This window comes from Aulonocara sp. 'chitande type north' Nkhata Bay, linkage group LG2 (genome assembly GCF_057382095.1).
Source record: "Aulonocara sp. 'chitande type north' Nkhata Bay isolate Kocher_YH1m ecotype deep benthic linkage group LG2, A_spYH_male_GT1.1, whole genome shotgun sequence".
NCBI classification, from domain to species: domain Eukaryota; kingdom Metazoa; phylum Chordata; class Actinopteri; order Cichliformes; family Cichlidae; genus Aulonocara; species Aulonocara sp. 'chitande type north' Nkhata Bay.
In genome coordinates this window covers 30,451,903-30,462,023 of record NC_141345.1, presented here as the reverse complement: position 1 = coordinate 30,462,023, position 10,121 = coordinate 30,451,903, and the positions used below count along the sequence as shown (strand labels likewise).

The window sequence follows — 10,121 nt, the reverse complement described above, 5'->3', positions numbered from 1 at the left end:
CACCCAACTTCTTGAGAAAATTAGATGAAAGCTGTGGCAACACCAGCACAACCAGTCTGGAATGATATGAGATGCTGTCCAAAAAGGCTTTGCAACTCTGCCAAGAAAATAAATTTTAAAACAGTGGCCAATTTGAATTAGGCCACTTCCTTATTCAAGGTCATCTCCTTGTGTCATTTCAAGATTAGGTCACTGGGTGACTTCTTCCTTTTCCCTTAAATGAAATTCATGTTGAAGGATCCCCTTTTTGAAGAAACCGAGTGCTTAGTCATTGGGCTGATGGGGTAATATCAATAATCACGTCACACGAAACAAGCAGAGTTCTGTTTTTGTCTTTATTTAATAAGCTGGTTCATAAATAATCACACATAAAAGATTCTTTCAGTAGTTACAAAGTGGGTAGCAACTTAGTTAGCGCCTGGAGAAAAAAAGATAAAACAAATGAAGAGAAGACTGCCGGCGGGTGGGGGAAAGTTTATGGAGAGCGATCTCAACAACTCGGGAGTTCATAAAGCGGAGCAGAGAAGACGGAGCCGACGGGAGGGTTAAACATCCGACTGGTGTCCCATCACGTTCCCGGCAGCCGTCGCTCATCAGCAGACTAGCAGCGGACAAAAAGGCGGCATGCGTGTCGCCGTTCAAAGCACATGCCCGATTTTTGTTTCTGTTCTCCAGTGTTTTCAAAACAGTCTTGAAATGAAACAAAGGGAAGGGAATGTATCGGGAAATTTAAAAAAAAAAAAAGGAAAGAAAAAGAAAGAAAAAGCACAAGCTACATTTTAGGCTCACAAAACAAACTGAAATAAAAGATGTTGAAGTGGCATCTTCTTGGCTCGACTTTCTCCTCCTCCTCTCGGGAGCGATGGATTTACGAGAAGGTTAAAATGTTTGACAGTGGTTAAAGAGGCGGCAAGAGCCGCTGCAGGATGTTTGTTTTTTAGCAATTTCATTCGTTCATTCATTCTTTTCGGTAACTCGTTATTCTTTTCTAAAACTACCTCTTCCCTCCCCTTCTGCTGGTCTAATCGCAGGTGACCAACAAGCTTTGATTTGAATGAGACCGTTTAAAAGAAGGGGAGGAAACTCACCTCGCTAAAACTGGTCTGACGCAGCGATGGGTGTCCATTGCTGGCTAACACTAGCTTTCACTCTATCAGGTTACAAGTCCTTTCACGCTCTTGTTTAAGGAATCTAGTGGTCAAAGTTTTTCTCAGCGTGATGGGAGTCTACTTGGACACTTGCTGCTGAATGTGCTGCAGGAATTCATGATAGGAAGAAGCCCACTCTGACCGGTCCTCCACCAGGTGCTGGAACAAAGTGGCTTTAGCAGAGGCATCATCTCTGCGGGAAAGAAGGAAAAAATGCATTAAAGGGAAAGAAGAAACTGGTTTGTACATTTTAATGCTCTGTAAGTCTAAGAAGTGTTGGAATCTATTCCACATAACTTGAAGCATTGCTGACATGTCAGCTCTTAAACACAACACTCTCCTGCATCTTCTACCTCACTGACTCTGAACTGACAGCTGTTCGTACAAATCCCCAGCATGAGAGTTTTTCTCTAAGAGTTTGCGGAGCCACCTCCTCAGGACCACCTATTCAGCAGTCAGAGCCAAAGCCCTCCCTGCCTGTTTTTTTCATCTTCTCTTTTTTTTTTTTTTTTAAATGTCTGTCTTTAATTTCAAAAAGACATCCATGAAGGACGAGTTCCCAGGCTGGGCGAGACGTTGCTGGCTTCTCTAACCCGACTTACAAGAGCAGAAACTGAACGTCTGATCTGACGTCTGGTTTCTCTCTCAGAGCTCGCAACTGCTTGTAGTCAGACCTTGGCTTTACTTTGAGAAATATATTCCCAATGCAAAAAAAAACCCAAAACTGAGATTTGCCAGAATGAAATGTTATAAAAGTGACAAAACAAGAGCTATTAAGGAGCCGCCTTGAGCTCTGGAGATAATGTGGTGTGATATTTTTATTTATTTGACATTTAACAGGCTTTAGAAAGTCCCACATAAACAATAAAGATGTAGCTCTCTGCTGCTTAGCCGTCTGCCTCTTTTGCCCCTTTGTTGCTATGCTTATAAACAGCTCATTGCGCACCTCTTCATTGTTTAACTGATACCTACAGTGTGTCTAAAAAAAACAGAGATGACGGTCTTACGTGTAAATGTCATTCTGCCACGTAAGCGCTCTGGCAGTAACAGGCACACAGCTTTGATGTCTGGACCAAAAAAGGGGGAAACACCATCAACAAGGCTCAGGCGGAGCAGAACATGAGCTCAGTCAAACCAGGACATACTTGTACATATACGCAGAAATACAGGGGTCGATGCTTTAAATGTACTTTTTATGCTGTAGTAATCTCTCTGAGCCAAAAGTTCAGGTTGCAAACGACCCTAAAAGCTGTTTTCTTCTACTCTTTGCTCTGTATGATCTCACAGAGAGCAGGATTGGCTAACACAGTCACCTCAGGCAAAGCTCTGGCCAGTCAGAAAAAAACTGGCTTAAAGGGAGAAAACCTTAAACAGCTTGTGTCCCCCTGGGAATAAACTGGGTGCATGTCCATGAGATGAAGGCTTTAAATGCTTTGTCCCTTCCTTCACGGAGCATCAAATAACACCAGGAGTCTTTCAGAAACATGGTGTTAATTCTTAAGGCTTTTAATCTGAAAAGTGACGTATTTTTTATGCCATTCTAGTGTCCGACTTCCTGTCCACATCATTCTGAATGATGTCGAGTTGAGAGCTGCTTCTGGGACACTTCTGAAATGTTGAAGTACAATCTGATAGAACTGCAAGCCATCATTTCATGAAGAAGGGTGGATTATTGTGAACTATGACTCATGCAGAGCTACTCTAGCAGAGATCAAGTCCAAACACGGAGGTGGAAATGAGGAGAATAGATCCCTTTAACTACACATCCATTGGCTTCTCTGTCAGGTGCCCATCCGCTTTTTCAAATATTCGAACATTGCTTCCTTGAATATTTTAGCCACTCTTTAAAGTTCTTGCACTTTTAATATCATTAAAAAAACAAACAAACATATCAACAACTGAGAGGTTCGAAGTCACAGAGAACTTGAAACCACTTTAAGAGCCGTTTTTAATTCTTTTGTCAAATCTCTCTCGTAGTTCCTGTCATTTCAGATCATTAAGTCCTGTCATCACGCAAACATCTGTTCAAATACCACTCAGTGCATTTTTACTAACATGTCATGTAAACATGTGGCTAAGCAACAATGCCGTACCACCAAGAGGAGGAGAGAGAGGAAACCGAAACAATGCGTTCCCTGCGGATGACTTTACCGCCGCTGTCAATCTGTGACCTCAATGCTCACTTTGTCTTTGTGTTTACACTTCGGAAATACTTTTCCGTCAACCTCGTGCCGATCTCTGCTATATGAAACTGTCCACACCTAGTTTCTGTTCAATGCCAATCAGAGCAGCTCACTATCTGGATTTACGAGATTCCAGGGAGGTGACGAAGCAGAAGGGCGAACTCGGAGAGGATGTGCAGTATCAGACAATCGTAATGTTCTTTATTTGCTTTATTTCCTCATGAACCTCAACAGAATGTCAGATTTAATTTGGCCAAGTAGCCGATAGATATAAAAAGGCACCTATCACATGACTGGAACATTAAACTTAACGCTGAACCCGGAGGTTCACAGGAATGAGAGATGATTCTTTTTAATTTGAAGTTTATTACTTCCAAAAATTATTGCCTACTTTTTTCTGTCAGTAATAAGCCAGCTCAGTGTCCAGTAGTAACGGCTCACTGTGCAGCTGTCCTGACACAGCATCCACAGAGCCTGTGCTCCAGTTTAAGTGAAGTTTTAGGATTTCGTCAGTCTCTTAGTTCGCACTCATTACCAGGTGTCTTTGTGTACAGTTTAAAAACACAGGTTCAGGCTAACATGGCGGTGGCCAAAACACTAATGCTGAACCTTCAAAATGAGTCCAAAACCAGTGGTTGATGCCACGATAGGCTGTGTGCCTGCAATCTTTTATGACATGTGAGGCCCTGAGGCGACTTTAAACAAGTAAAACACAAATGACTGCTCGCTTGGGGTCAGCAACTCTCTGTGTTCCCAACAGAGCACAATCCCTGCTTTACACTTCAAACCTCAGTTTTCTGCAGTTCCGTCTTTGGCGACAGAGCAACTCAACACTTTTTCCTTCAGTGACCTCAGATTTTGTATTAAAGCAATATGTGAGATCCATTTCACGCAATTAAAAAAAAAAGAACAAAACAAGCTGTCTATGTATATCTGTGACTGCCCTGAAGAAGAAGCACAGTTTCCAGTGTGTTTGCAAACAGTCAGATATGAGTCCAGATGTGCGGCAGTGCTTACTTGACGACATGTATCGTGGAGCTGAACGCTCGGTTGTCGTGGAGCCAGTCGAGGAAAGCTCGCACCCTCTCAGAGAGAGGAGTCTCCAGCTCCGGAATGTGACTCTAGGAACCAAAGAGGACAAGAGGGGAAACAAAACAACAACGCTGTTGTTAGTGGCGTGTTTCAGATAGCGCAGATTCACACAGTCAACCCCAGCCATACAATGTGGTTAACGGGAACATGCCTGTGGTGGGGAGTGTGGGCTTGTAGGTGGATCTATGAGGCACTGACCCCTTGCTAGAAAGATAAAATAAGCATAAACAAGTGCTGACTCGCCGTTTGCTCTGGGTGTTGCCATCAGGCCCTCGGCGTGGTAATGACAGAACTTTCTAGGTGGCTGCACAGTTTGTTAAAAAAGCAGAAAAGCTACATCAGCAAGTCTGTTCTGCTGGACAAGTTGTTTTTTTCTAACTAAGTGAACAGAAACACAGCTCCTTCACTGTGGAGCTCAACTGTGAGTCATTTTCAGGGGAAACAAAATGTCGCATTGCATCATTCAGCCAGCGACTGGGCGGCGCACACACGCGTGTGTGTGTGTGTCAGTACAGACATTTCCCTAATCACACTTCTCTGTAACGTCCTGATGTGCTGGATGTAGAGGGAAAATAAAAGCTTCATTGTACTTCAAAAGATTAATTGTCTCTTTGAACTGTTTGCATGTGTACTTCTACTCAAATGAGTCTTACTGACCATGTTGGGGGGAATTGAAGCGTAGTTCGGGCAGCCCAAAACATCTCGGATGAACATTTCGTTGCAGCATTTGCCAATCCACAGATAAAACACCTGGACAGGCAGAAGAGAAGAGGAGCATTACCGCACAGTATACTTTCTACACACTCTGACATGTGTGCGTCTTAATCTGCCATAACTAAAGAGCCAGCAGGGCCAATGTTATTAATATCACCACTCTAAACTATGACAGTGAGGAAGAAAAAATAATAACAAAACAATTATAACAATAATTTTCTCTTTTAGTTTTTTCTAGGGTTTTTCCCATAAATTTCTATTTCTTATCAATTCCCCCCTTCGTATGCATCCTCCCATAAATTTGACTGTTTTTCTCATAAATGTTTTTTCCTCATAGATTAGAAATTTATAATTCTTTCTCTTAACTTTGAGTTTTTTCTTGTAAGTTTTTTTATTTTCAATAAATGTGTGGCTTTATGTTTTGCCTTGTTTGTTTGTTTTTTGTAATATTAAAACCCTCCCACCTTTTAAAAAAAAATCTTTATTGCCACCAAATACGCCATTGCACTAGTGAGAAGTTCACTCAGAAATTAGATTTGGTACCAAGTTTAAACTTCAAACATCTAACTACCCTCCATTTATTACTGATACTTTCCAGTGATAGTCTGAAGATTGGAGTGTTTCGGTTTCTTTCTGTATTTAATTTGCTCCAGTGGAAAATCCCTTTAAATTAAATTATGTGACATTAAACTTAATGAAAACTGGGCTCCAGTGCTGCTGCTGATGTTACTCCGAGGCAAATAATGAGACGATAAATCCCAACTCCAGTCCTCAAGCCATCACATATTATTTCAGGCAAAGATAACTTCTCTTTGATTTGCTCTAAATTATGACCTAAGGTTTATTGCATTTTATTAAAGGACTAGATGGTGAGAAGACAGAGACGTGAAAAATATAAACGAGGTGAAATAAAGACTTCTCGGAGCTTACGTTGCCACAGTCCATGAGGAAAGCTCCATCTCTGCTCAGCCTCTCAGCAGACAGGTGGAGCAGATGAGGCTGAGGGACTACGGTATCGTTCAGATGAAGCGCCCCCTGCAGGTCAGACAACTTGTGAGCAGAGTATAAAAACAGCTTTACTATATACATGTGCAGACAACATATACATAATAATTACATAGTGTCACAGGTAAAGCTCCCAAAGCTTCAAACAGAGAGCATACAAACATTAAAGTCTGATATTACCTCATTTAAAATATGTCTCCACTATAATATAATCTTCATAATTCTTGTTATTACAAGTGTTTAAAAGTAAATGTTACACGTGAGACTATTTTCACATTTTTAAATACAACTTTAAAAGAAACGTTCAGTGAAAAAAAAGCTGATGCATATAATGCAAACTAAAAAATAAACACTAAAATAAAAGTTTTAATCACGTTTATTATGACATTTCTGTCATTGAGTTAAATCCTTGTTGTTCTAAAAGATACCACAAGCTTAAAAACAGTTTCCTCATAAACATTTCAAGTCATCTGTTTTAACTAGCAAAAGCAATCCCAATGATCCCAAACCAATTTTCACCAAACTTTCTGTGAATTTCCAGAGAAAAAAAGCAGACTGGCTTTGCTCTTAGTCATCATAATGTTCAGGATTAAGGCTTTGATGTGACACCTTACCAGATGCTGGGATTCCAGTGTTTTTAGGCAAGACATCTAAGTTATCTAAAATATCTTATCAGCTCACTGTTACATTTAACCACTTCGCCAGGTATAAAAAACAACCTAAAAGAGTGAGTCAAGCCATTAAGCACAGGTTTAATAATAAAGTTGCACTGCATACAGAGATATATATGTTAACGATGTTATGTTAATGGGTTAAATAGTAGTCATTTTGTTTTTCCCTCTCTCTACTATTCTTTAGTGCACTGAGTTATGAGAAAAGCCATCTGCATCCCACCTGGTCAGAGATGTTGTCCAGTCGGTAGAGGTCAGGATGAACCATTCGCATCAGCTGCTGCAGCGGCTGAGTCTTGAATTCGCACATGGCAAAGACCCGCTCGTCCAGCCTCGTGCTGGTGCCCGTCCGCAGGGCTTTCTGAAAGCAAACACACATCACATCAGCAGTGTTGGATTTGATTTCTCTGATTTATTACGTCAAGAATAAGAATAAGTTCAAAGATCTATAAAAATTAAAAATGCAGAGTAAAGCTTTAGCCCCATTTGCAGAGTAAAACAAATCCTTTTGCTAAAAATGGAGAATTAAACTGCAACAAGTTCAGACAAAAACATTGTGGTAACAGTTTAACCTTTAATCACCAGGAATAATAGGCCATAATGTGCTTCTTTCAATTAAACAGTGATGTTTCCGAAGTTTATTCTCTGATTCATCAAAGGAACACACTGTTAGAGTCCCACAAACACCTACAGGGAGGATTTGTCTCAGAAACAGGGTGTGTATGTGCTTCTGAACATGGACACACCCTGGATGTATGAATGCACACATGCCGGGTGGATTAATAGTCTTTAACCCAGGCATTGTGACTGTGAGCTCACACTTTTCTACTGTGTAACATTTGGTCAGAGGGTGTTTTGTTTTTAGGGTTTGTACTCAACTACATCTTAAAATGCGTAATAACGTTTTGCAGGTTTAGTCAGTAAAACAAAACTCTCTCCTTTTACCTCAAAGTGAATTTAAAAAATAAAAACTTTCCAGAAGAAGTCTGCTAACAGGGAAAAGTGGAGGGCTGCATGCTTAAACACACATTCACAGCCTTTTCTTCTCCTTCTTTTTAGTGTATGTCATGCTGTGTGACGCGTGTGTGTTCATGTGCCGATGACAGTCAGGCAGCCGCACCTGTTTAAGTAGAGCAAGGATGTAGAGGGGGAAGAGACGCATGGCTGCAGGGAGGACAAGTCCAGACTGCTGAAGGTTGGAGACGTTGCTCTTGTAGGCGCTCCCCAAGTCCACCACCGCATTCACCAGTGCGTCCCGGGCGTCCGACAGGCTGGATGATATCGATCGATCGATGGCTGGATTGAAAAGACCAAATGAAGACTAGTTTACCTCCAAGACAGCATTTTAATCAGTTCTGAACACAAAGTTAAGTTAACAAAAGCCCAGAGTACGTCCTGATGAGACATGTTTACAAACTAGGGCTGTGCGATATGATGAAATATATCACATGACAAAATGAAAACATCGTTTCAAATTATTTGCTATCGTTTGTTTCGTGGTGGCGCAAACTACGCTGTTTTTCATTGTGGCACAGAGAATACCAGCATTGCCAGTGAAGATGAGGCAGAACCAGGTAGCTCCAAACAGAAGGACCAGTCAAAACAAATCCAGGACCTTATTCCTAAACGAGGTTCTACCTCTGTAGCATGGACATGGTTTGGTTAAGGAAAGTCTGACACGGACTAGAAAATTGTACCATGCAAATTATGGCGCAAACCAGTCCCCACCACAGACTCAAACACAACAAACCTCTTCTACCACCTACACAATAACCACGTGAAAGAGTGTGGAGAGAGTTTGCAGATGAGAAGCAAAACGGAGCCGACAGGTGCACAAAATAAACCTTAGACTCAAACGTTAGAACAGGCTTTTCCCCGCAGCACGCTGTGTAATAAATACTCAAAGAAAATGGCGGCTGTTGCAACTTCTATCTAAAAATACATAGTTTTATGCATGGGTCAAAACACTCAACTCCAGGTACACGACGCCAAGCTGAAAACATTTCACACAAGTCGAGTTGCCCGAGTTCGAAAACGTAAAATTTTTGCGAGATATCTCGTTATCGGGATGAGAAATGTCTCATATTGGGATATGAGATTTTGGTCATATCGCACAGCCCTATTGCAAACATTTTCATATTTATGTGGACATTGTGTGTCTGTGGGACAGGCAAACTTTGCACTCTTCAGCTCCAATGCACAACCTCTAGGGAAACAGCGGTGGTCAACATGACCCACAAAGCCACTCTGCACAGACTGAATAAAACCTTTTAATCATTAATATAAAATGCAAATGTATACGAATGTGACTCTTGAAACAGGAAAGACCTGGCTTACAAAAAGCTCTCTGTGGGTTATATACCACCACACAGGTATCGCTACATTTCCACCCAGGGTTGGTATTTAATTCCAACTGACTGCGTGTTTTATGAAACCCGATGGAAACTTATTCGATACATTTTGATGCATTTTTTTCTGCCAACTTTTCTGGAAAAAAAACACTGACAATATCACTTTATCACTCTAATATTTTTAACATGTTATTGGATTTGTGTCAACCACGGGGAGGCTAGAGGCCAACTGTCATAAATGTGTGAAAAGTCTTAGGTTAAAAGTACTGCACATGAAAAGGCGTGAAAGCCAAGGATTTAAGCTAAACACTTACCCATGTTGGCTAACAGACAAGTGATGGCTTGGACGTCAGCACCGGCATACACATCACTCAGCTGACTGACCACCGGCAGACACAGAGTGTGGACCCTGATACGTCTCTTTCCTACAGATGAATTAATAACAGTCCCGTTTTCAAGATCTTTAAAGAATTTCAACCTAAATGTGTTACCATGAAAATGAGTCATTCTTGTGTATACCTTTACTCGACGTGTAGAGCAGAGCAGCCTGGAAGCAGGCCAGAGACGAGTCTGCCAGAGAGTCTTCGACTGACATCTGGACAGCGAAGGCAGAGTCTGGGTTCACATTGGCCAGGGACAGCAGGTCAGTGGAGCGCACAAAGAAGTTACCGTGAAACGTGTGGATGGATAAACCTGAAGAGGAAAAAGGCAGGGACAAAACTTGTGTTTGACACAGAAACATTAAAACGTGCATGAAGCTGCATCTAATCTGATTACCTTTAGTGCATCTTATTCTCATGACCGCCTCAAAGCCGATCTTCCTGGTGAGGTAGCGCTCGAGGTCTCTCTGGAACTTTTCCAGCTGGGCCGGGTTGTGGATGTAATGAAAGGAGGGATAGTAAAAGACGCTGCCTGCTGAATACCTGGAGATACATGCTGAGAAATAAGAAAAACATG

The 10,121-nt window shown here is 41.5% G+C and overlaps 1 protein-coding gene across 2 annotated transcripts in view; it reads right to left on the bottom strand.

Annotated features, from left to right (window-relative positions):
• Window positions 1-316: 316 nt before the first annotated feature.
• The window catches only part of sec24b (SEC24 homolog B, COPII coat complex component), a 28,500-nt gene continuing 18,695 nt past the window's right edge, over window positions 317-10,121 (bottom strand). For both annotated transcript variants that reach the window (XM_086258790.1, XM_086258797.1), the window contains 9 exons: window positions 9,942-10,100; window positions 9,684-9,857; window positions 9,479-9,589; window positions 7,934-8,109; window positions 7,037-7,174; window positions 6,068-6,172; window positions 5,081-5,173; window positions 4,349-4,452; window positions 317-1,341 (listed from right to left, as the gene is read on the bottom strand). In XM_086258790.1, the coding sequence (XP_086114916.1) occupies window positions 1,227-1,341; window positions 4,349-4,452; window positions 5,081-5,173; window positions 6,068-6,172; window positions 7,037-7,174; window positions 7,934-8,109; window positions 9,479-9,589; window positions 9,684-9,857; window positions 9,942-10,100 (1,175 nt within the window). In that variant the 3' untranslated portion in view covers window positions 317-1,226. The remainder of the gene's footprint in view (window positions 1,342-4,348; window positions 4,453-5,080; window positions 5,174-6,067; window positions 6,173-7,036; window positions 7,175-7,933; window positions 8,110-9,478; window positions 9,590-9,683; window positions 9,858-9,941; window positions 10,101-10,121) is intronic.